This window comes from Halichoerus grypus, chromosome 2 (assembly GCF_964656455.1).
Source record: "Halichoerus grypus chromosome 2, mHalGry1.hap1.1, whole genome shotgun sequence".
Taxonomy (NCBI): Eukaryota; Metazoa; Chordata; class Mammalia; order Carnivora; family Phocidae; genus Halichoerus; species Halichoerus grypus.
Window position 1 is genome coordinate 99,755,809 of NC_135713.1, and position 27,059 is coordinate 99,782,867.

The 27,059-nt window shown below is 36.5% G+C and overlaps 1 protein-coding gene and 1 long non-coding RNA gene across 3 annotated transcripts in view; one reads left to right on the top strand and one right to left on the bottom strand.

Annotated features, from left to right (window-relative positions):
* LOC144381123 (uncharacterized) overlaps positions 1–12,378 on the top strand; it is a 56,228-nt gene extending 43,850 nt beyond the window's left edge. The window contains exon 3 of the long non-coding RNA XR_013445754.1: positions 12,117–12,378. This is a non-coding gene — a long non-coding RNA (uncharacterized LOC144381123). The remainder of the gene's footprint in view (positions 1–12,116) is intronic.
* The window catches only part of BDP1 (BDP1 general transcription factor IIIB subunit), a 93,336-nt gene that overhangs the window by 36,894 nt on the left and 29,383 nt on the right, over positions 1–27,059 (bottom strand). For both annotated transcript variants that reach the window (XM_078067214.1, XM_078067215.1), the window contains exons 13-26: positions 26,608–26,755; positions 22,812–22,970; positions 19,784–19,943; positions 17,565–17,656; positions 16,662–16,857; positions 15,761–15,873; positions 13,231–14,416; positions 11,966–12,153; positions 10,903–11,125; positions 8,074–8,252; positions 6,003–6,207; positions 4,602–4,738; positions 1,052–1,253; positions 572–762 (exon numbers count right to left, since the gene is read on the bottom strand). In XM_078067214.1, the coding sequence (XP_077923340.1) occupies positions 572–762; positions 1,052–1,253; positions 4,602–4,738; positions 6,003–6,207; positions 8,074–8,252; positions 10,903–11,125; positions 11,966–12,153; positions 13,231–14,416; positions 15,761–15,873; positions 16,662–16,857; positions 17,565–17,656; positions 19,784–19,943; positions 22,812–22,970; positions 26,608–26,755 (3,379 nt within the window). The remainder of the gene's footprint in view (positions 1–571; positions 763–1,051; positions 1,254–4,601; positions 4,739–6,002; positions 6,208–8,073; positions 8,253–10,902; positions 11,126–11,965; positions 12,154–13,230; positions 14,417–15,760; positions 15,874–16,661; positions 16,858–17,564; positions 17,657–19,783; positions 19,944–22,811; positions 22,971–26,607; positions 26,756–27,059) is intronic.

Here is a 27,059-nt window from a genome sequence, read left to right on the forward strand (position 1 = left end):
CCATTTTTTCCTTGTTATTTAAGTGAAAATGAGATACAAGACTGGAAATTATTAGAAGAAAATGAGAAAAGGAAAATGGTCCAGTAAAACAAAATGAGCTCAAAAAGAAGTGATACTACTGGGTAAACAGACTAGGTTAAAATAAAGAAAGGAAGGCAAAAAATCCATCAGAACAATGTTGTTTTCTAGAACTTAAATTCTTTTCCACTCTCCTTAAAAACTATAGAACATGAGTACCCTTCAGTGGTATTTGTGACCCCACTCGAACTAGCACTTTAATTATTTAGGTAATAGATACTACTTTTTGGTCAGGCTTCCGCTCATGTCTAATATACTCAACATCCAGAAATTCTAACTGTAGGAAAGAAAAATCTTCCTAAGAACATCAGTAAAAGGTAAACTTTAGTAAATAAAAATCCTAAGTGGGAAAGGAACAGACCTGTAATTAACAAACAATCTACACTTCTGTTAACAAACCATCTTTTTACACTACAAATAAGTTATGGCAGGACATCCATAAAAGGTTATTTTTATTTCTTATTCTGAAAGTATTTGTTAAATAAAACTTTACCTTGATAGTTTACTGAGACACTGCTCTTCAGCAACTGAAGACACAGATTTATCCCCTACAGTTTTTTCTCCAACGCTTCCTGATGGTCCAACTTCTGAATGAGCATTGTTTTTGGCCAAACTAGCCTCTGTGGAATCTACACAATCTTTTCTTGCTGAAACCTCCAAAGATGTCAGAAACTCAGCCTTTTCCTTAAATTTAAGAAGAAACAGCTAATATTACCATGGAAACAATCTTTATATGATAATTTGGTTCAGTGGCTGGGCCTAAAGCTCTAAGCTTACACACACACACACACACACACACACACACACACACACACACTGACTGGTTTCTAACTTTTTATAAGACTAGAAAGTCACTCAATTTTTATAAAATTGGTTACAGTACAAAAGACAAAACTGTATTTTTTAAAATTCTCTCCTTCATGATCTTGACAAAACAGAGCCCATTGACAAAAAGTGTTTTTTTCAAACTTACTTTTTGAAGGAGATGAGTGTCAGAATCTCCTGGCTGCAGCAAATTATCTTCTGGCTTCGTTGCCTCACTCTGATCTGCTCTGTCTTTTTCTATGCCTGGTTCCTCTTTCTTACCATGTGCTCTTCCCAAATTTGGCTTAGCCTTTTGGAATTGCCTTCTTACCAAATGTGCTGGACTAGGAACAGACCTTTTAGGTTCATGTCTAGAATGAAGTACAAATCATGATGAAAAACCAAAATCAGAATTCCTTATTGATAGGACAGCTGTTATATCAAACAATTTTGAACACAAACCAATACTATGTTCAAAGGACTACATATAAATTGGCTTTAAAACCAAACACATAAAATGAAACCACACATGCTGATAAAAAGAATGTAAAAGCTTTTATAATTTCCATTTTCTGGACAGTCTGGAAAATAGTTTTCGGTAATATTAATCTTTTTTTTACTTTCATTCATTGATTCTGGTGTGTAGTGTCATGGTACTTTAAGTAATTTTCAGAGAGATAACTAGATACAAAAAAAAATGCCAGTAGTTGAACATGGATTTCATAATGGTACTTCAAACAAATATCTTCAACTGGGCTCTGAAACATGAACAAATATACAATGGTCACAACATCCTTGGTCCTTCTGGTTCAGGACCAGACTTAAAAGCCAGAGTCCGTTCTCCCATCACAGACCTGTCAGTTTATGGAAAAGGGTTTACTGACAGCCAGTGTCATAGGATCTCAATATGATTTTGTATCTGCCAAATCAGAAAAAGACAAGGTTTAACGTTCAATAGAGTAGGTATAGCTCCCAAGACAACCCCTGAAGAGCTATCTTAAATTTTCCTGGAAAATATTTTAATAACTGGCAAGGATCTGAATTCTGAATTAGGAAGTTTAAAACTAATATAAACCTGGATATTATAAAGAAAATTAGGTATATAAGTATCTATCAGGAGTTCTCTGAAAGATCTATATTAAAGATTAATCTTAAGTAATATTTCTAATAAATTACTTAGTTACATTTCCAAATGTTCCAACTCTGCTAAGCTCTTCTGGCAGCGAAACACCAAAGAAGTTCACAGGAAATCCTAACAAGGTTATGATGCTGGCTAAATACATTCCAATGTAGGCCAATGTATTTAGGAAAATAGATTATATTTAATATAAGCTATTTACAGTCAAGTGTGATTCTACAAAAGCAAGTAAAAATAAAATACATATATAAACCTAACGTGCTACTTGAGTCAAAAACAGACAAGACAATACTGGACTTAGGAACAATCTAATTTTAAAACTATACAGATTTTTACTCTGAAGAAAGTATCACTCTTGATAAAGTGAACAGCTGGAATAAATTTCATGAATAGAAAAAGGTTTTTCAAAAGAAAAAAAGGGGGGGTAGGGTGGGGTGGAGCATGGGTTTCCATAAAGAAATTAAAAGTCTGAGGGGCGCCTGGGTGGCTCAGTCAGTTGGGCGGCTGCCTTCGGCTCAGGTCATGATCCCAGGGTCCTGGGATCGAGCCCCACATCAGGCTCCCTGCTCAGCAGAGAGCCTGCTTCTCCCTTTCCCTCAGCCTACCGCTCTGCCTACTTGTGCTATCTCTCTGTCAAATAAATAAATTTTTAAAAATCTTTAAAAAAAAAAGAAATTAAAAGTTTAATTTCTCTCATGAAAAACACAAAAGTTCAGCATAAAATCTCTTGAAACATGTAAAGTTTCTTTCATTCAGGAAGGTCTGCTTATATAACTACACAAATCTGCTAGTCTGAAAGTCATAAATCCTGAAAACTTAAGTTTAAAAACTAATTTGCCAATGTTATTTTGAACAAGCCATTCCAATCCTCTTGGTCTAGCTAGTCAATTATAAATGGAGCATTAGGAAAGGCTGACCTTGAAGGTCACTAGTCTTTAAAGGCTCAGTAGAATCAAAATCAAATTCCTTATAATGGTCCTATATAATCTGCCATTCTCCCTGGTCAGCCTTTACCCTCTCCTACATCTGCTACTCCCTCTCTTTCCCTGTTTCATACTAGCACCCTTCACTGTTCCTCAAACAAGCCAGGCATGCTCTTTCCTTAAGTACTTTCGAGCTGCTGTTCCCTCTCCCCTTAAACATCCCCTGGGCCTGCTGTTCCTTCACTTTTGGGTCTTCTCTCTAGTGGTACCCTTGCAATGAAGCAGTCTTAGATCACTGCTAATCAAAATGTAGTATTAAGGTGCCTGGGTGGCTCAGTTGGTTAAGAGTCCAACTCCTAATTTCGGCTCAGGTCATGATTTCAGGGCCATGAGATCGAGGCCTGCATGGGGCTTGGTGCTCAGAGGGGAGAATGCTTGAGATTCTCTCTCCCTCCCCCTCTGCCCCTCTCCCTGCTCACTCACACACATGCACCTACATGGGCTTGCTCTCTCTCTAAAATAAACAAATCTTTTTTTTAAAAAAGTAGTATCAGTAATAATAAAGCAGATTATAAGTAATAAATAAAAGTGGTAGAGTACTGAAATATCTTCACCTTTCTAGTCTAACTCATTTAAAAGATACTATTCTTACCATTTGGTTTGGGACACAATTCTAAATACAGCATATACTAAGTACCTGGTAGCAATTCCTATTTATGAATTTTAGTCAATAGGATATAAATTTCTAAATATACAAAGAACTTAAGAACTTCTGTCTACTATTAAATTTTGGTTTTGTTTTGTTTTTTTTTTTTAAAGATTTTATTTATTTATTTATTTGACAGTAAGAGAGAGAGAGCACAAGCAGGCTGAACAGTAGAGGGAGAGGGAAAAGTAGACTCCCCACCGAGCAGGGAGCCTGACGCAGGGCTGGATCCCAGGATCCTGGGATCATGACCTGAGCCGAAGGCAGATGTTTAACCATCTGAGCCACCCAGGTGCCCCTAAATTTAGTTTTAAAATAAAAAATGAGGGGGCGCCTGGGTGGCTCAGTTGGTTAAGCGACTGCCTTCGGCTCAGGTCATGATCCTGGAGTCCCTGGATCGAGTCCCGCATCGGGCTCCCTGCTCGGCAGGGAGCCTGCTTCTCCCTCTGACCCTCCCCCCTCTCATGTGCTCTCTCTGTCTCAAATAAATAAATAAAAAATCTTTAAAATAAATAAATAAATAAATAAATAAATAATAAAAAATGAGGAGGCTCACCAAACTTTGTGGAGAAATTATAAATTAAGAGAATATCAATCATGCAATTCTTACAGCATTTGAAGAAGCATATTTAAAATATTCTATTTCATAATTACTGCTTTATCCTTCCACAAACTTTTTTTTTTTTAAAGATTTTATTTATTTGACAGAGAGAGATACAGCGAGAGAGGGAACACAAGCAGGGAGATGGAAGAGGGAGAAGCAGGCTTCCCGCCAAGCAGGGAGCCCGATGCAGGGCTCGATCCCAGGACCCTGGGATCATGACCTGAGCCAAAGGCAGACGGTTAACAACTGAGCCACCCAGGCGCCCCTTCCACAAACTTTTCTTGATGTCAAGTTACCAAACTTTATCTTTAGAAAGTTTTACACTTTTCTGATTAAAAGCAAACTCACCTCATCTTTTCATCTAAAACATTTATTTTGTTAAGATGAACAGGTTCTACAAGAACCATGTGACTCTGGTTTTCATACTGTGACTCTGAAACTTTGGAGGATACAACTTCAATTTCAGTTCCAATTGGAGAATTTGGCTAAAATGACAAAAGAAAAGTAGCATTTTTTAAAAATAACTGAACACACCTCCTAAAATATTTTAATCATTTAGAAAGGTATTGAGTTCTTCAAAAGTAAGAGTCAAACTAGGTATGCAATGTTCACGTTTTGCTGTCCAAAATAAAACTAATTCGGAGAAAGTTTCAATTATTGCAATTATTATGTTTACAGAACACTTTAAAAACCAAATAATTATCTGTTGTGAACACGCACCGCCCCCCCCAACCCCGCCACCAAAAAAGTTTAATGATTTTTTCCCAAAAAGTCTAATGATTTCTTCTGGGGATAGGGATGTTTCAAACAAGGATTACAATCGCTTTCAATCTAGATTTTCCCTTGGTAGACAGAGAAAAAGAAGGACAAAGAAACAAGATCTGTTGAAAAGGGCATTACACTACTTAGATTTATACCAAAAGATACATCAATAAAAGATTGGTTAAACTGTCAAACAGCAGAATGTTATGCAACAATGAAAAATGATGTATCTCCATACTTCTTGACATATAAAAAGTCATTTAATATATTAAGTAAAAATAAGTCACAAAATAACATGTACACAATGACTTTACTATTTAAAAAAATTATTTTATGGGGGCGCCTGGGTGGCTCAGTAGTTATGCGTCTGCCTTCGGCTCAGGTCATAATCCCAGGGTCCTGGGATCGAGCCCCGCATCGGGCTCCTTGCTCCGCGGGAAGCCTGCTTCTCCCTCTCCCACTCCCCTTGCTTGTGTTCCCTCTCTCACTGTGTCTCTGTCAAAAAATGAATAAAATCTTAAAAAAAAAAAAAATTATTTTATGTTTCAGTAATCTCTACACCCTTTGTGGGGTTTGAACTTACAACCTGAAGATCAAGAGCTGCATGCTCTACCACCTGAGCCAGCCAGGTGCCCCAGAGATTTTATTATTTAAGTTTACGTAAGTGTACACACATGCATGCATGGATATACCCAGTAAGATATGTCAGAAGGTTTTCAGTGGTTACCTCAAGGTAATAAGACTGGGGTAGTCATTATGATATTTTGTATTAATTGAACATTTTCATAATGAATACGTATAATTAGTTAGGAAAAAAAAACTATTTTCACTTAAAAAAAAATCCAGAATGGTAAATCTGGAACAGAACTAGATATGTTACATATTCATTGATGAGAGTGTCAGATGCCTATATTCTAAACCCAGTCTGAGCTGTCATTTCGTATTTTAACATGCATTAAAAGGCTCAATTACATAACAGTAACTCACCAGAGTCAAGAACTTTTTAGTTTCATCTTTTTGTACTATCGTTCTTTCTTCCTTAATTACGCCTTCAGCTTCACCTTTTTCTATTTGCCTCTGTCCAGTCTTTCTTATGTTTGGTCTGGGTCTCTGAAATCGGCTCCTTACTGTTTGAGCAGTTGGGATAACGCTTTCCTTCACTTCTTGCTGCAAAGTGTTTGTATTATGAGCCCTAGAAGAGAGGACAAAAAGACAGGGAACTGGACTGTAAAAAGATGAAAACTACTGTAAAGACGTAAAAATTGAACCTTCTCTAACAAACTATAAAAAAACTTTGTATCATTTGAGGAAAATCAAATTACTTTGATGATAAATATATATTCTTTTATTTTTAAAAAAATAGCTATTGGGGCACCTGGGTGGCTCAGTCATTCGTTAAGTGTCTGCCTTCAGCTCAGGTCATGATCCCAGGATCCTGGGATCAAGCCCTGCATCGGGCTCCCTGCTCTGCAGGAAGCCTGCTTCTCCCTCTCCCACTCCCGCTGCTTGTGTTCCCTCTCTCGCTATCTCTCTGTCAAATAAATAAATAAATTCTTTTTTTAAAAAAAGAACTATTTTAATCATCAAAGGTAATGAATTTAAATAAGGTACCTAGACGATTCAAATTCATGGAGACAGAAAGTACAAAGGTAGTTGCCAGGGAATGGAAGAGGGGAATGGGGTGGTCTTGTTAATGGGTAAAGTTTCAGTTGGGAAGATGAAAAAGTTCTGGAGATATATGTGGTAACTGTTGCAAAACAATGTGAATGCACATTCTTGTGAATGTGCATTAATGCCACTAGACCATATACATAAAAAATGGTTAAAACAGTAAATAAGTCTTCTACTACAATTTTTTTTGTAAAGATTTTATCTATTTATTTGACAGAGAGAACACAAGCAGGGGGAGTGGCAGGCAGAGGGAGAGGAAGAAGCAGACTCCCCACTGAGCAGGGAACCCAAAGCGGGGCTCCATCCCAGGACCCCGGGATCATGACCTGAGCTGAAGGCAGACGCTTAACCGACTGAGCCACCAGGCGCCCTTCTACTATAGTTTTTTTTTTTTTTTTTTTAGATTTATTTATTTATTTATTTGACAGAGAGAGACACAGCGAGAGAGGGAACACAAGCAGGGGGAGTGGGAGAGGGAGAAGCAGGCTTCCCACGGAGCAGGGAGCCCGATGTGGGGCTCGATCCCAGGACCCTGGGACCGTGACCTGAGCCGACGACAGACACTTAACGACTGAGCCACCCAGGCGCCCCTCTACTATAGTTTTTAAGAAGATAATGAATACAATCTTTATATACATGTATTTTTAAATGCAATGGTTTGTATAAAACCTTAAGCAGCTAATAGTGAATACAAGCAGGCAAGCATTAAAAGGTGTTAACTCAATGTGATTTTCTATTTTAGGCAGTCTGACACATGAATAAAAATAAACCAAGTATTCTTGGGGCGCCCTGGGTGGCATAGTTGGTTAAGCATCATACTCTTGGTTTCGCCTCAGGTCATGATGTCAGGGTCATGAGATCAAACCCTGCATAGGGCTGTGTGCTCAGCGTGGAGTCTGGTTAAGACTCTCTCTCCCTCTCCCTCTGCCCTCCTCCCTGAGCACTCTCTCCCCCTCTCTCAAATAAATAAATAAATAAATCTGTTTTAAAATAATAAAAAAGAGGGCGCCTGGGTGGCTCAGTTGTTAAACGTCTGCCTTCAGCTCAGGTCATGATCCCAGGGTCCTGCGATCGAGCCCCACATCGGACTCCCTGCTCAGCGGAAAACCTGCTTCTCTCTCTGCTTGCCGCTCCCCCTACTTGTGTTCCCTCTCTCGCTGTGTCTCTCTCTGTCAAAATAAATAAATAAAATCTTAAAAATAAATAAATAAAAATAATACAAAAGATAAAAATAAACCAAGTATTCTTGGTATTCACTTTTAAAATACATTAACACATCTTAGTAACAATGAAGAAATACTTGAAAGAATTCTCTCATATTTTAGATTTTCCTTTTTTTTTAAAATATAAATATATTTTATATTTTCAAAGAAGTATCACTGTTTACCCCGTAGAAACAACTAATTCCTTTTCCTGGGCCTGTGTAGGCTGAGACATCTCTTTAGGATCACAAGAACTCGAAGGTGAAAGGTCCTTTTCAGTCTGTATACATGGTAATATTACAGACTCCTCCTCCCTGTGACCTGATGTGTCTTTTTCTCTTGATGTCATTACGGAAGCCACACCCTAGAAACCAAATAAGAAAAATTTCACCGAGGGTTGATAAAAGTATAGGGAAACAGGAACTTTCATACACTATCAGCAAAATAAATTGGTAAAGTCTCTGTAGAGGACAACAGAACGGTATCTACCAAAAATTTTAATTCTCAGCAAATTTACTTCTAGAAATGTATCTTACAAAAATACTCAAGTAAGTATATGGAAAAGTACATACAAAGATATTTATTATACCCATTTAATACCTCCCCAAAAAAGCAAGAACAAAATCAAAACACTGGGAACAAGACAAACCTATCAGTAGGGTATTGAATAAATTATAACTTTTTTATAATGGAACAGTCCAGAGCCATTTAGAAGATAAATCTGTATATGCTGATCCAAAAATATGTTCACAATATTATGTTAAGTGAAAAAATGAGAAGGCAAGTTATAACGCCATTTTTGGAAAACAATGAAAATACCCACACATTATTTATATAAATAAGTATCTATACAGAAAAGGCTGGGTGGATATATTCAAAATAACTACATGACTGATTAACTTGGGAGGTAGAAATGAGACATTATAATGGACTCTCACTTTTTAGATTACATATTTTTTCAATGTGAAATTTTTATAATCAGATAGATAATCAATTAAAAAAGATACACCTTTTTAAAATATAAGATCAGGCAGAAAAAGTACAAATTTTCAAGCATTGTAAGAACTAAGCTATTTTATCTTATTTATTTGTTTTTAAGTGGGCTCCACACTGGGCTTGAACTCACAACCCTGAGATCAAGACCTGAGCCAAAATCAAGAGTTGGACACTTAACCAACTGCGCCACCCAGGCACCCCAGAACTAAGCTATCTTAAAGCATAAAAGAAGGGGCACCTGGGTGGCTCACTTGGTTAAGCGTCTGCCTTCGGCTCAGGTCATGATCCTGGAGTCCCAGGATCGAGCCCTGCATCAGGCTCCCTGCTCGGTGGGGAATCTGCTTCTCCCTCTGACCCTCCCCCCTTCACGCTCTCTTTCTCTCTCAAATAAATAAAATCTTTAAAAAAAAAATAAAACATATAAGAAGAATTTTAATCCAAAATTGACTTTTTAAAAAATACATCATTTTATTAATTTTTATGAACTTGTCTTTATTATTATTGAAGTATAGTTGACATACAATGTTTTATTAGTTTTATATGTACAACACAGTGATTCAACAATTCTATACATCACTCAGTATTCACCATGGTAAGTATAGTCACTACCTATAACCACACATGTTACTATATTATTAAGTATATTCCCTATGCTGTACTTTTCATCTCTGTTACTTATTTCATGACTGAAAGTTTGTGCTTCTTAGAGATTTTATTTTTAAGTAATCTCTACACCCAACATGAGGTTCGAACTTACAACCCCAAGATCAAGAGTTGCATGGTCTACCAACTAAGCCAGCCAGGGGCCCTGGGAAGTCTGTACCTCTTAATCAATCCCCTTTTCCTATTTCCCCCAACTCCCCACTCCCTTCTCCTCTGGTAACCACCAGTTTGTTCTCTGTATTTGAGTCTGTTCCTTTTTTTGTTTTGTTTTATTTTCCAGATTCCACGTGTAAGGGAAATTATATGGTATTTGTCTTTCTCTGTCTGACTTACTTCTCTTAGCATAGTATTTCACTTGGCAAAATGGACTTCCAGGCCCATCCATGTTATTGTAAATGGCAACATCTCATTCTTTTTTATGGCTGGGTAATATTCCATTGTATATATATAACTCATCTTCTTTATCCACTCATCTATTGGTGGGCACTTTGGTTGCTTCCCTATCTTCCCTATTGTAAATAATGCTATGATAAACATAAGGGTGCATCCATCTTTTGGAATTCTTTGGGCAAATACTCACTACTAGAATTACTGGATATAGTAATTCTTTTTTTATTTTTTGAGGACCCTCCATACTGTTTTCCACAGTGGTTGCACCAATTTACATTCCCACCAACAGCACATGAGGGTTCCTTTCTCTCTACATCCTTACCAACACTTGCTATTTCTTGTCTTTTTGACTAGTTATTCTGTCTGGTGGGAGGTGACAGCTCATTGTGGTTTTGATTTGCATTTTGCTGATGATTAGTGATATTGAGCATCTCTTCATGTACCTGTTGCCCACCCGTATGGCCAAAAAAGTACTTTTATATTTAGAACACTCAACTTACAAGTGTTAACATTTCCACTCAACATTTTTGATATTATATCACACAATCTTAATTTGTTATGGACCAAGTTAACAAAGTAAATAAAATATCTCCTTTAACTCCTATCAAGCTTTTAACTTTTTAATGCACCTTAACAACAAAGTAAAACAAAGAATGACTATCAAACTCATTTTTTCTGTGAAGAAACTAGCTGCATCATTTGGCTATGGTCACACGATGAATAAAGGTCAGAACTTAGATCCCAGGACTCTTAAATTCCTTTCCATGACATACTTGCCCATCATGAGAGAGACAAGATTCTTACAAAACCACATGGAACAGTGAGGCACAGTAAGTATAACAAGACTAATACCACATGCAATAGAAATTATATGAGAAAATATTTGTTAAATGTTAACCCCAGCTGTTTTACTTTAGTAATCGTAATAGCTAAAACAAAGAACATCCACCTTGAATAGCACTCACATGTTGAGAAGGGAGAGTGTTTATCTGTTCACTGCTCTGCTGTACCACAACAGTCTCAGTATTATCAGTTTCCAATTTCTTCCCAGATACGTATTTTTCTGCTACTGTAGTCTCTCTCTTTAAAGTTGCTCTTGCTAAGTTTGGTTTTGGTCTTTTGAATCGACTTCTCACAAAAGGTGCTGGTTTAACTTCAAGTGGCTTCTGCTCTTGAGGAAGAGATTTGCTTTTGGAAAAAGGATTATCGAACGTTAGAAAGAGTTGAAGGGGCGACAAGAACAGAGTCTTAGGACAACTTGAGAAATTGGCAGTAAATATTAAATCTAATTTTTTTTAAGATTTTATTTATTTATTTGACAGAGAGATAGCAAGAGCAGGAACACAAGCAGGGGGAGTGGGAGAGGGAGAAGCAGGCTTCCTAACAAGCAGGGAGCCCAATGTGGGGCTCGACCCCAGGACCCTGGGATCATGACCTGAGCCGAAGGCAGATGCTTAACAAATGAGCCACCCAGGTGCCCCTAAATCTAATTCTTAATAGGAAAACAAATTGGACTATTTGGTAGATCCTAAAAAATATGAGGAGTACAAATGAAGTATAAGCCTATCATCTGTGCAGAGAGAAAATACGGATTCTCACACCCATATTGACTTAGGAATATGTGTTACATACAATTCTGATGTTAGTAATTCTCTCAATCTACTGTCACAACGACCTCAAAATTCTCTCCAAACATCCCAAAGCTTAAAATCTGTAACACTATGCTAGAGATGATATTTCTTGAAACCTTACTGATAACCTGATAATATAACTTTAGATGCTTTGTCTTGGGCGCATGGGTGGCTCAGTCAGTTGAGCATCTGCCTTTGGCTCAGGTCATGATCCCAGGGTCCTGGGATCAAGCCCCACATCGGGCTCCCTGCTCAGCGGGGGGCCTGCTTCTCCCTCTTCTTACCCTCTCCCTGCTCTTGCTCGCTCTCTAATAAATAAAAATCTTTAAAAAAAAATAAAAACTTTAAAAAATAGATGCTTTGTCTTTTAAAAGCACATAGACCAATATACTTGTACCTTAAATTAATATCTGAAAACTGCTCTGGAACATCTGGAGACAGCATCCCCTGGTCTTCTGTTTTATCAGGTTCAGAAGTCTGCAAAGAAGTCTTCAAACAACTCAAGTGACCTGACAGTTCCTTTTCAGAATTTCTTTTTTCTTCTTCAGGTGTATGCACCATGGATAGTACTTCACTGCTAACATTCTGGAGGAATAGTCACAGGAAATCAACCACAGTAAATCGGCACAAATGGATAATGTCACAACTGTGTGAACTTAAAGTAACTAGAAACTTTTGGGTTTTTAAAGATTTTATTTTTAGGTAATCTGTACACCCAACGTGCAGCTCAAACCTACAACTCCAAGATCAAGAGTCACATGGTAAAAAAAAAAAAAAAAAGTCACATGATCCCCCAACTGAGCCAGCCAAGCAACCCCACTGGAAATATTTAATAAATTTTAGGGGCACCTGGGTGGTCAGTCACCTGGACGTCCAACTCTCGATTTCAGCTCAGGTCATGATTTCGGGGGTGTGGGATCATGCCCCACATTGGGCTTTGTGCTGACCATGGAGCATGCCTTAGATTCTTTCACTCTCTCCCTCTGCCCCTACAACATTCGCACTCTCTCTCACTCTCTTTCTAAAATAAAATAAAACTTAAAAATTTAAAAACAAAGAAAAAAGAAAATTTAAAAGTGGAGTGGGGGTGGGGGGCACCTGGATGGCTCAGTCAGTTAAGCATCCAACTCTTGGTTTCAGCTCATGATCTCAGGGTTCTAAGACTGAGCCCTACGTCGAGCTCCACGCTCAGTGCAGAGTCTGCTTGGGATTGTCTCTCTCCCTCTGCCCCTCCCACTCACTCTCTCTAAATAAATAAATAATCTAAAAAAAATAAAAATAAAAATAAAAGTGGAGTGGGACAGGAAATAAAAACTGAGAAAGACATTTGGTCGAAAGAAATAATTCTAATGCATGTTCATACTAGAGTTAGCACTAACTCAGTCCAATTCCCTACACTCCTTTTAGCTAAGAATAACTTCAAACTGACACTAAGAATGGTAACTTATCCACAATTAAATATTTTTTAAGTTTTTTTTTTTAAAAATGCATAGTTTCTTTAAGGTCCTAAAACACAGAATTTAGAGCTGGGAAAGACTTTAAGCTTTTAGAGATTTTAAATGTTATGGGATTTAAGAGCAATAATCACGGTTTTTATTTTGATAATTTTTCTCTGAAAAAATGTTCAAAAACAGTTTTTCTAAAGAACAGAAAAAGACATACTTTGATATTTAGTGAAGGCATAGTGCTGCAGCAACTACTACTGCTCTGCATTAAATCTGTGTCCATCTGTCTTGAGGTCCTAGCCTCTTCTGCTCCATTTTTCCTTAGAGAAATGTCTATTTTTCCAGTTTTTTCCAAATCTGCAGCCATTTCTTCAGGAGCATTAATCTCTTCTGACCTGCTTTTCTTCAGGGAAATGTCTCCTCCAGTTTCTTCTGATTCTGCCTCTGGTTCTTCAGTAGCAGTCGTCTTTCCTGATACCTCTTCCATCACAAAAAGGTCTCTTTCTCCAGTTTCTTTAAAATCAATCTCCCTTTCCCCTATGGCACTGATCCCCACTAGTACCTTTTCCCTCAGGGAAGTTCCTTTTTCAATTTCTTTCCAATCTGTCTCCATTTCACCTTGAGTCTTGACCTGTGGGGCCTTTCCTTCTGTGTCTATTTCTCTTCTTTCAGTTTCTTCCAAATGTGTTTCTCTGTCCTCAGTAGCATCAACCATCTCTGGTACATTTTCCCTTACAGAAACCTCGCTTCCAGTTTCTTCTAAACCTGTTTCTACTTCATCTGTAGTGCTGACCTCCAAGGTATTTTCCTGTAAGGATATTTCTCTTCTTCCAGTTTCTTCCAAATCTGTCACTCTTTCCTCAGTGACATCAGACACCTCTGATATAGTGTCCCTTGGGGAAACCTCTCTTCCGGTTTCTTCCAAATCTGTCACTCTTTCCTCAGTGACATCAGACACCTCTGATATAGTGTCCCTTGGGGAAACCTCTCTTCCAGTTTCTTCCAAATCTGTCACTCTTTCCTCAGTGACATCAGACACCTCTGATATAGTGTCCCTTGGGGAAACCTCTCTTCCAGTTTCTTTCAAATCTGTCTCCATATCCACAGTGTTGTCCATCATTTCTGGTATCTTCTCTCTAGGAGAGTTGTCTCTTTCAGTTTTTTTAAAATCTGACTCCATTTCCTTAGTAGTATTAGCCTCCACTAATACCCTCTCCCTTGGTAAGGTTTCTTCCACTCTCGTAATTTCTCTCAAAGGTGCTGTGAATTGCCCAGATGCAACAATCTCCTCTGACACCTCTTCCTTTGAGAAAATTTCTCTTCTTCTAGCTCCTCTTCCTATATTCGGCTTTGGTTTCTGAAATCGAGTCTTTAGAACTGGGACTTTATTATCCTCTTGAATACTATATATTAAAAAAAAAAAAAATACAAATTTTAAAGCATACTGCCAGCTGAAGAAATGATGGTTGAGAAAATACTACTGAAAGACGAGGAATTCTCAAACAAAAAAATAAAAAATAAATTAAGAAAGCCTCACGTATCTCTGGGTAAAACCTAAAAATTAAAGGAGAGGGGAAAAAACCCATGTTTTGAAATTACAAATTTTTAAAATAAATAGATCTACTCATAGAGAGACATGGATAAAGAGAAATCTATCAATAAAGTCAAGTACAGTAGTAGTCAACTGGCTCTGAACAGTCTCTAATTGTCATCCACACAATCCTTCCCAAATACTGGCTAAGGGTCTCCAGTCCTCTGCATTGGAGCTAGACCAATTTATGTCTACTATTCCTACCTCTTGGCACCTCCTATCTTTTATCCAGACATATGCCCTGCCATAAGAGTTAAACAACACATTTATGTGGCCAGATATGACCAGCATCTCAAACAGCCAGATTGAAGTATGATCTGAACAAGAAAGTATAAGAAAGGCCAGACTTCAAATGTAAAGATTGATAAAATACGAGTAATAGTTGAAACTACATAGTAATGCACAGAAGTCCACTATTCTGTTCTCACTACTTCTGTGTACATTGAGTATTTCCAAAGGAAAAACATTTTCCAAAGTATACTAATAATTCCATCGATTTTGTTTGGTACCCTCCAGAGGGGAAATAACAAAAGAAAGAGCCACATGTGGCTAGGAGAAATATTGGGTTTCTATATATGGGTTTTATAAAAACTTTATGTGAACCTTAAATAAAGGTCATATGTGGATCAATCTAATCCCAAAGAAGCAAATAGAAGAAAATAAGTTTCATTTCACATTTGGACACAGACATTTAATCTAACATGTATGTTAATTCAGGTCTAATTTATGATGAGTATATCAACTCATCAAATCACAAGTAACTGAGAAATTAACGTGGAAGTTATGACATAGGGGCGCCTGGGTGGCTCAGTCACTAAGCGTCTGCCTTCGGCTCAGGTCATGATCCCAGGGTCCTGGGATCGAGCCCCCAGTCGGGCGCCCTGCTCTGTGGGAAGCCTGCTTTTCCCTCTCCCACTCCCCCTGCTTGTGTTCCCTCTCTCACTCTGTCTCTGTCAAATAAATAAATAAAATCTTTTTTAAAAAAAAAGAAAGCTATGACATAAATTGCCCTGAAAAGTGAAGTTATATTGTGAATATTAGGTAATTTGATACACAAATATTAATCTGATTTGCTTTTGTTTTTAAAAATTGATTAAACATTCCTAAAACTTTATACTAAATTCAAAGATTACATAACCACTAAGATGATGCTTACCTTACACATTCATTAACGTTCATTTGAAAAAAATTATCTTCTTTCTCAGATTGTAATGTGAGGTCTTCAAAGTCAACATTTTTACATGACTGATCTTCTACTTGTTCAGGACTCTTAACAACAAATACATTTTTAAGGTTTCTCAATGAAACACCCATTTATAAAAAATTGCATTGAAAATTTTATCCAATTTGAGTACAAGGAAAATGGTAAACATTTCAAAATTATAAAATTATATTCAAAGGACACTTTTTTTAGTGTTATTTAAATATCTCTAAAAATTTCACAAGCTATACCTTCTACCTTATCTCAAAGCCCCCATTCTTTTCCTCCTAATCAGAAAGCAAGTTACAGCGCTTCAGTCTCGTCTATTAGAGTTATTCCCAGGGGTCTGTCTTCTGATTAGTACCATTACAGTATAGACCTTGAGAATTGTAACAAAAGAAATTCAAATCTAACTATGATCTGAACTCTTACCCTTATCACAAAGACTAGTTATTATGTAAATAACCTAAAATTCATCATCTTTTGTTCTTGGAATTCTATTTTAGTAGGAAGCTTTTAACATTTTACTGTGTTTAAGCCAGAGTTAAAATTCACATATCTAGCTATATTTTCAAAAAGGAAGCGTAATTCAAATACCTAAATGATGGGGAGGGGGAGGCAAGTCAAACATGATGTAATAAGATCAAAGCAGATGCTCCATTATATAAATGCCCAAAATCTAGATTGCTGAGAGTTAAATGGCTTTACAAGTAGCAAAGCTGCTGGCTCTGAGATTTTGGCTTTAAATTTAATATACAATGTACACAACTGTACAGTCTTGCCCTTTAAAGAGGGAGGTAAAAAAAGGCTTAAGTACTTGTTTAACAAAAAAAATGGCAAGAATCAGAGTACTTACATCTCTAGTAATACAGGATTGACTTTCATTCTTTTTTACATTGGCCTCAATTTTTTCCTGTGATGCAAGAATTTCTTTTCTTTCAGCAGCTTTACCTACATTTGGCTTCGGCCTTTGCAATCGGCCCCTCATTAGTCGTGCTGGTCTGACAGCCTTCGTTTGATCATCTTCCTGCAAACCAATTTTTTCACTAGAACTACAAAAGAATAGAATTATGGTTATTTTGAAGTCACATGTTTGTTTTCAGTATTCTCTTCTCCAAGGTATGAATAAGTAAACCATTTGGAATATAAAAATAATTACAAGTGTCCTCAAATACATCCTCAAAGATACTCCTGTTTCTATACCTTAACACTTTGGGACAGACATACTCCTGGAACCCTAACTATACAAATCATTTCATCACAAAACTGGAAAAAAATCTATATTTGACAGACACTTAATACCATTCTCCACTAAGAATACTACTAGTTTGTAACGTATACCTCCAGGGCACTAGACAAAGATTACGGCATAAATGTACAGTCCAGAATCCAATGGTTCAAATTAGTATTAGAATAAGACTTACTCTGAATCTGCATTCCCAGTTAAATATTCCCTTTTGAAACCTGCTATACATAAAATTATCCAGAAACATGTATCTTAACAATTAATCTAACAAGACTTTGTTAAAATCCTGTTAGTAAGTTGAGGAAGAAATGTAACTGCGAACCCAATGGATCCCTATCATAATTTATTTCTCCAGTAGCATAAAGATCACTACTGAAATGTTTCAACACACCTACAGTGAAGAGAAGACTTAAGTACACTAAACGGAAATAAAATTCAGACATTATCAAGTACAGAACTTATTAGAGTCATTCTTAAAAGCTACTACTTTTATTCTACTTCCTAAATACTTACGTAGATACAGTCTCAGCTTCTGGGTTCTCTCTCTCTGTATTCCCCATTCCAGAAATGTCCAATGTTTTCACTTTATCCTTTTCCGTATGATTCTATAAATTCAATTTTTTACATTTTATTGACTTAACATAAAAAAGTCCAAACTTCATAATAAATGGAAATTAAAACAATGACATTTCATTTTTTGTTCTTCTAATTATAAGAATTTTATAAATCATTGATGCAGCTGTGAACATTATAAAACATATAATCCCATCTAATAACTGACAGGAACAAAAACTGGTATATCCTTTCTGGAAAGCCTTTTGCCAATATGAAATCAAGAGCCTAAAAAACGTTCATACTCAGGGCACTTAGGTAGCTCAGTTGGTTAAGCATCTGCCTTCAGCTGGGGTCATGATCTCAGGGTCCTGGGATCAAGCCCCATGTTGAGCTCCCTGCTCAGAGGGAGAGTCTCCCTCTCCCTCTGCCCCTTCCCCCCACCGCTTGTGCACACTCGTTCTCTCTCCCTCTCAAATAAATAAAATCTATTTAAAAAGTGTTCATACTGGGGACGCCTGGGTGGCTCAGTCGTTAAGCACCTGCCTTCGGCTCAGGTCATGATCCCAGGGTCCTGGGATCGAGCCCCGCATCGGGCTCCCCACTCCGTGGGAAGCCTGCTTCTCCCTCTCCCACTCCCCCTGCTTGTGTTCCCTCTCTCGCTGTGTCTCTGTCAAATAAATAAAATCTTTAAAAAAAAAAAAATGTTCATACTGTAATACCATTTCTAAGACTCTAAGTAAATATTCAGACAAAGTACAAGAATGTTTACTAGAACATTATATAAAATGCCAAACACTGCGAACAGACAAAATATCCAATAATGAGTAAATGGTTAAATTCAGTTATACCCACTGACAGAATATTATGAAGTCACTAAAGACCATGTTTTCAAAGGATATTTAATAATATGGAAAAATATTTAAGAAATGTTAAGAACCAAAGAAGGATACAAAACTGAATACCAATAAATTTTGTAATAGGAAAAGCTGGAAGGATATATGCTAAAAGGTTAGTTGCAGCTGGATAATGAAATCACAAGTAATTTTTGTCTTAATTTTCACAATAATCTGTAGCTTCCCAATTTTGTCGAATTTTACAAGACTATAATAATACGATTGTATTACAAGAAGTATAATAAAAAATATTTAACATAAGAGGGAAAAAAGCTAACACTTTAAAATGTATTTTAGCAAAAATAAAAAATTTATAACAATGCCAGCAGAGATATACAAAAACGGGAACATTCATTTAATGCCTGTAGCAGTGTAAATAAATTCTTTTTTTTTTGACTGTCACTTGACAATGCATAACAAAAGCCAAGAAATATTTAAAACACTCTGACTCATTAATCTCACCTCCTGTGGAAATTTATCCTCTGCTTTTTTTCTTAAGAAAGGGCTACTTACAAAACCATTTGCTTTTATTTATGAGAGTTTAAAAAAATGGAAACGATTTAAATGTCTACCATTAGAAAAATGCTTAGGTAAATTATTATGTTAACCTGATGCAGCTATTAAAAAGATTAACCCCAAGAAAAGGTTAATGACTAGTTTCACAGAAAAAAGTTTTAAATATTATGTATGTTATGATTAAAACCTACAGAAATGTTTTCATACATAAAAAGAAAGACAAAGATTATGAAGGACAGGAATATGTCAGTTTGCGGAAAGGACTACGGATATAATTTGATGGAAAACTGGTTAAAAACATTTTGAATACAAAATTTATGTAAGTAGGGGCGCCCGGGTGGCTCAGTCATTAAGCGTCTGCCTTTGACTCAGGTCGTGATCCTGGGTCCTGGGATCGAGCCCCACGTTGGGCTCCCTGCTCAGCAGGGAGCCTGTTTCTCCCTCTCCCTCTGCCGCTCCCCCTGCTTATGCTCTCTCATGCTCTTTCAAATAGATAAATAAAATCTTTAAAAAAAAAATACTTTAATTTTTAAAAATTTAGATAAGTAAACAAAAGAGATTTTTCACTACTGAGTATGTTTGAAATGATATGTCCTAGGTTCTAAATGCATAAACAGGAGACAAGACACATTTAATATTCATGTGTTCTTGTATCTTTGTTTTAGTATCAGTTACATTATCATGTAGTTACAAACTAAACAGTTTATTCCCAACTACTTAGGGAAAATTTTTGTAATTTTATTTTCTATAAAGTGTCTTACTCCATACCTTTTCAACTGAAGTTTCTGCACGTAAACTCTTGCTCTCCGCATCTGTTTTACCTTGTGAAAGAACAGATTTCTTCCCAACTGCCCTTGATAAATTGGGTTTGGGTCTCTGTAGTTGTCTTCTTCCCATCAGTTTAACATTTCCTGACTGATCAGTTTCCCTAAAAAATGAATTATTTATTTTTTATTTTTTTTAATGAACATTATTTAAATAGCACCAACATGGAGGCACAGTCAAAATTCTGAAAAATTCTTTAAAAATCCACTCAGAGGCAGAAAAGAAGTCCTTTAGGTTTACTTAGAGTAAGAGTAGCAAAGAGAATTGAAAAACAAGAGCCATGAGGAGGTAACTTATTTTACCAGATGCTAAAAAGAAACTACTCAGCATCAATAATTAAAACACTGGTACTGATATGTGAATAAACAGATAAATGAAACACAAAAGAAAATTTAGAAGATGACTTCAAAACACATGAAAGTAGTATATAAAAAAGGCAGCATTTCAAAACAGCGAGGATGAAATACAGAATTATGTACTGTTACAAATAATATCAAAGCAATGGTGATGTGAAAACTAACACTGGAGACTAAAATAAAATTAGCTCCATTCCTTGCACTGTACTCATAATATGTTCCAATGCATCAGAGTTAAATAAAGCCACACAGTAAACACGGATGAATTCTTTTATAACCTTGAGTTGGGGTAAGCCTTCATAAAGTTTAACTAAAAATTCAGGAGCCATGAAAGAAAAACAAAATTGAGAAATATTACCACATAAAAATCAAATACTTCTACATGACTAAGTCAGAAGTCAAACTACCAACCAAGAAAGCATGTTTTGCTAATCAAAAAACAAGGCTAATCTCCCTAAAATAAAAAGAGCTCCTACAAACAGTAGCATCAAAAACTCATTTTAAAAATGGACAAAGAGGGGCGCCTGAGTGGCTCAGTCGTTTGAGTGTCTGCCGCCAGCTCAGGGCGTGATCCCAGGGTCCTGGGATCAAGCCCCACATTGGGCTCCCTGCTCAGCAGGGAGCCTGCTTCTCCCTCTCCCACTCCCCGTGCCTGTGCTCTGTCAAATAAATAAATAAAATCTTTAAAAAAAAAAAAAAAAAGGACAAAGAATATGAACTTAAAAAACAAAATAAAAATAGGTTTTAAAAAAAGCACAAATTAAGGGGGGAGGGAGACGTGCACACCTGTGCAAGCAAGCACAAATGTAGTATTAGGAATTAGAGAATCTAAGGAGAATTATATACAAATGTTCGTTGTTCTATTCTTTTGACTTTTCCTTAGGTTAGAAATTTTTAAAATAAAAAACTCAATAAAAACAAAGCATTACATACCCCTGCCAAAAAAGGAAGAGTGGGATGGAGATAGTACACGGAAGTATTATTTTTTAATCTATTCGAGACCAGCATAAACCCTAGTTTGATAAACACCATTTTCTGTTAAGGGAGACATTTCTTACAATGTTGGGGGGAATGTAAACTAGTACAACTCCTATGAAGAACACTTTGGAAGTATCTCTCACAATTCTCAATGTGTATATGTGTATACACACACACATATATACATTGCAGCAAGCAATTCCAGTCTGAATACTCACCCTACAAATACAGATGACCTTTGAACAACACAAGTTCAAGCTGTGTGATTCCACCTATACACAGATCATTCTCAATACAGTACAGTACTGTAAATGTATTTTCTCATTATTATTTTAAGGCATTTTGTTTCTCTAGCTTACTTTAATTGTAAGATTACAGTATATAATACATATAACATACAAAACATGTGTCAATCAACCAATTGCGTCATCAGGCTTCCAGTCAACAGTAGACTATTAGTAGTTAAGTTTTGGAAGAGTCAAAGTTATTTGTGGATTTTCAACTGCAAAGGGGTCAGCACCCCTAACCACTGTGTTGTTCCTAAGGGTCCACTGTACTTACATACAGTCAAAGGATAGAAATTAAAGATTTTAAGCACTGTTTGAAAAAACAACCTATCTAGCCATCAGCTGGGCTTTGATAATATAAACTCTAATCCATCTATACACCAGGACACTATGAAGTGCTCGCTTCAGCAGCACATATACACCAGAACACTACATACTATGCAGCTACCCAAAATAATAAAGAAGATCTTTATGCAAAGATATCAAGACATAAAACCAAAAAACTGCAAAATGGTGTCTGTGTGTGTGTATATAACACACACACACTATCATTAGGATTTTAGGAAGAGTAAAAAAATATAAAGAACATACATTTGTATTAGTTTTAAAGTACTTTTTTTAAATCTCTGAAAGAATAGAAGCAATAAATTACACAAGTTACTTAGAGCGAATGTGGACATGGAAGGAGGGATATTTCACTCCATATCTTTTTATACTTCTAGGTGTTTGAGCCATAAGACCATATTGCCTATTCCAAACACTAAATTTTTATTTAAAAAAAAAGTTTCATTCTCATTGTGACTGTGCTTTACTGAAAATAAGTTTAAGAATTCATAAACTAAACAGCCTTTAAGCCTATATGAGGAGTTTAGGAGGGACCCAAAAAGGAAGTCTGAATTTCTGAGCTATGTCTCTTCAAAGGCAGATTCTTGTAGTGCTTTTATTCTGTTTTTAGTGCAAATGTTAATCAGTATCTGCACACTAGAAAACATAATTTCTTTAAAGTCATCAATATCAAAAATCTACGACTTTGAAAAATTACTCAAACCAAGTAAAAGTATCTAACAGCAAATGTTAAGGCTTCCAAATTATTTTAGGATTTCAGCATAAGTCACCACTGTACATAAAATTCCTATCATGGTTATCTATTAAATATAAAAGAGAATCTTTCTGTAATGAAATACAAAGTGATAAGCCTTTATGTCACAATCAGACCATAGTACAATTATATATTAAATGGTGTACCGTCCCTTTCTAATCCCTAAAGAAAGCAACATTATCATTTCTTAAATAAGAAATCATCACAATTTTGAAAGTAAATTTTAAAATCCTACCATGTAAAATACTTACAATGATTTATTTTTTAGGTCAACACTGCTTTCTTCTGTACAACTACTTTCCACATTATTCACTTCACACACTGAGGTAATTCCAGCTTCTGATAAAGGCAAATCTGAAGGGCTTGATTCTGAAGCTTCAGTTGCTAGTGAGGTTGCATCTTGTTGATCACTAAGCAAACGAAAACACATCAGGAGGAAAAGAATTCTTAGTGATACATGTTTAATAATATCTACTTAAAATATTTTTTAACATATAAAACCAGTTAGAAAACGATACTTCATATTTTGGAATTATCAATATAAATATTTTGACTTTTCTATGATCCTTCTTGTACCATGTTGTTAAAAGCTGTATCTTTAGGCGAGCCTGGGTGGCTCGGTCGGTTAGGCTACCAACTCTTGATTTCAGCTCAGGTCATGATCTCAGGATGGTGAGATCAAGCCCCAAGTTGGGCTCCACAATGAGCGTGGAGGCTGCTTAAGATTCTTAACTATAGGGAACAATCTGAGGGTTGCTGGAGGGGAGGAGGATGAGGGATGGCGTAATGGGGTGATGGGCATTAAGGAGGGTACTTGATGTAATGAGCACTGGGTGTTATATGCAAGTGATGAATCACTAAAATCTACCCCTGAAACTAATAATATACTATATGTTAACTAACATGAATTTAAATAAAATCTTAAAAAAAAAAAAATGCTTTCTACAAAAAAAAAAAAGATTCTCTCTTCCCCTCCCTCTGCCCCTCTCTCCCCACTCGCATACACTTCCTCTCTCTCAAAACCAAACAAACAACAAAAAAATCTGTACCTACAGAGAAAGAGTACCCACAAATTAAAAGGCATAGGAAAACACTCAAGAAGTCAAAATGAAAAATTCTTAATTACATGGGGTTGACAAATCTATGTGTAAAATCAGAGCAATATTTAGGAATAATCTCTCATCAAAATCTTACACAGGCAGGCCCTGCTTTGCATGGTACTCTGTTAACCAAAAGTTTTATAAATCCAAGGACACAGTGCCAATATGCATAAGCTGCAGTTAGCACTGTATGCCAAGAGAAGACTGCCATATTACGAAATATCCAACTAATAATACCATAAATCATGGCCATGTACTAACTGGCACCCAGAATGAACACATAAGACATTTAACTAGATCTTGTTTCTCCCCTCATTTTTTTCTACTGGGTGTTTGTCTTTTCCCAACTAATCAATAAGAGCTCTTTATATATTATTTTTTGATTAGATATTATACATAAAACCTCCCAATCAGTAGTATGCCTTTCACGTTCTTTATGAAATCTTTTATCAAAAGAAATAGTTATGTTTACTGCAGTCAAATTCATCAATTGTATCTTTTAAAGTTTTGCTTTTTACATCTTAAGAAATCCTTGACATCATCATCGCTTCTCGGCCTTTTGGCTAAGATCAAGTGAAGAAATCCTTGACATCACAAAGGTATTTCCAAACACTTTTTTCTAAAAGTTTTCAAGATTTGCTTTACACATGATTTTATTTTATTTTATTTATTTATTTATGTATTTATTTATTTATTTATCAGAGAAAGAGAGGGAGCGCACACAAGCAGGGGGAGTGGCAGGCAAAGGGAGAAGCAGGCTCCCTGCTGAGCAAGGAGTCCAATGCGGGACTTGATCCTAGGACCCTGGGATCATGACCTGGGCCAAAGGTAGACGCTTAACCGACTGAGCCACCCAGTGTCCCTGTAGCCTTTAATCTATCAGAAATTTAGCATAGAGGGTGAAATAAGGATCTAATACTATCTAATATTAGATAGATCTACCCATCTAATGAATATTTCATTCAATCTTCACCCACTAATTTCTAATGCTACCTTTGCTATTTATCAGATTCCTAAATTTTTCCCCCTAGGCTTTATATTCAGTTCTGCTGAGTCAATCTGTCCCTGTGCCAGTAACACACTAATTACTCTAGCTTAAAGTATTAATATATTTCCTCCCCAGAAATGTTGTTTTTCAAGTTGTCTTTACCACTCATGACCCTTTGCTCTTGTGTAATTAATAATTTTAGAATTGGCTCACTGTTTTACAAAACCAGTTAGGATCTTAACAGTCATTACAGGGTTGTTTTTCCCCTAAAAAAGCCATAGTACCTTTTATGTGTAGTTTATGAAATTAGTTGTATCTCTGAAGTCACAATTTAAATTCTGTCACCTAGCAAATTAAGGACCCAAGGTCCATGGGCTCAGCTTCAAAGAAACTATTAATCTTCCGAATTGTATGAACAAACTAGCACAAATAGACAAGTGGGACAGTATCAAACTAAAAAGCTTCAGCAGAGCAAAGAAAATAATCAACAAGGTCAAATAACAACCTATGGAATGGGAAAAAATATTTGTAAACCATATATCTGACACAAGCTTAATATCCAAAATATAAAAGGAATGCCTATAATTCAATTAAAATAACCTAATTAAAAAATATGAAAAGGAAATGAACAGACATTTCTCCAAAGCAGACAAACAGCCAATAAGTATATGTAAAGATCCTCAATATCACTTAGGGAAATGCGAATCAAAACCACAATGAAGTATCATCTCACATATGTCTGAATAACCATTTTCAAAACAAAGAAAAAAGAAAATAATAAGTGTTGGTGAGCATATGGAAAACTGGTATCTTTGTGCACTGCTGATGGGAAGATAAAATAGCACAGCCACTGTGAAGAAAAGTAGAGAGGCTCCTCAAAAAGTTAAAAATAGAATAGAGGGGTGTCTGGCTGGCTCATTCAGTAGAGCATGTGACTCTTGATCTCAGAGTTGTGAATTTGAGCCCCACATTGGGGGCAGATTACCTAAAAAAAAAAATAAAATGTCAAAAAAAATTAATAGAGCTATCATATGATTCAGCAATCCCTCTTCTGGGTATTTTTCTGTAAGAAATGAAAACAGGACCTCAAAGAGATATCTACATTCTAATGTTTATTTAAAATAGCCAAGAGAGGGGTGCCTGGGTGGTTCAGGGGTTAAGCGTCTGCCTTTGGCTCAGGTCATGGTCCCGAGGTCCTGGGATTGAGCCCATCGGGCTCCCTGTTCAGCGGGAAGCCTGCTTCTCCCTCTCCCACTCTCCCTGCTTGTTTTCCCTTTCTCGCTGTGTTCTCTGTCAAATAAATAAAGCTTTAAAAAAACTAAACAGCCTAAATGTTCACTGAGAGATGAATGAAGAAAATGTGATATATGCACACAACGGACTATTATTTGGCCATTAAAAAAAAAGGAAATACTGTCAAATGCTGCAACACAGATGAAACCTGAAAACATTATGCTAGGTGAAATAAGCCAGTCAGGGGTGCCTGGGTGGCTCAGCTGGTTAAGCGTCCCACTCCTGATTTCGGCTCAGGTCATATCTCAGGTTGTGAGACTGAGCCTTGTGTCGGGCTCCATCCTGAGAGTGGAGCCTGCTTGGGATTCTCTGTCCCCCTCTCTCTGCCCCTACCCTGCCCCCCCCATGCTTGCTCTCTCCCCCCACCAAAAAAAAAGAAAAAAGAAACCCATGCAAACATTAACCACAAGACAGCTGTAGCAAAGTAATCACCAGAACAAAGAGAAATATCATAATGATACACACAAATGATAAAAGGGTGATTTCACCAAGATACAACAATTCTAGATATGCATGCACCTAACGAGCTTCAAAAGACATGAAGAAAAACAAATAGAACTGAAAAGAGTAACAGGCAAATTCATAATTACAGTTGGAGACTTCATACTCCCCTCTTAGTAACTGATAGAAGATGTAAACAAAGTCAGTAAAGGTATAGAAAAATACCTTGATAAAAGGATAGGGTCAGCTCTTTTCTCAGTTTTTTCACTGGAGGATAAATCCACAATGTCATCCATGTTTCGTATGCAAGAAAGCTTCTGTTCCTTATTGACTTCATCTTCATTTATCTCAGGCCTTAAAGACTGACCTTTATCTATGAATACAAAATGCATGTTATTCTAAAAAATGAAAACATCTACTTTTTAAAGCACAAAGGAATTTACATAAAAGTGTTTTTCCTATAAATCATTAATCCATTCCACATTCAAGTTCCTACATGTAAGGCAGAGATCTTAATTTTATTTATTTATTTTTTTTTTAAGATTTTATTTATTTATTTGACAGAAAGAGACACAGTGAGAGAGGGAACACAAGCAGGGGGAGTGGGAGAGGGAGAAGCAGGCTTCCCGCTGAGCAGGGAGCCCCATGCGGGGCTCGATCCCAGAACCCTGGGATCA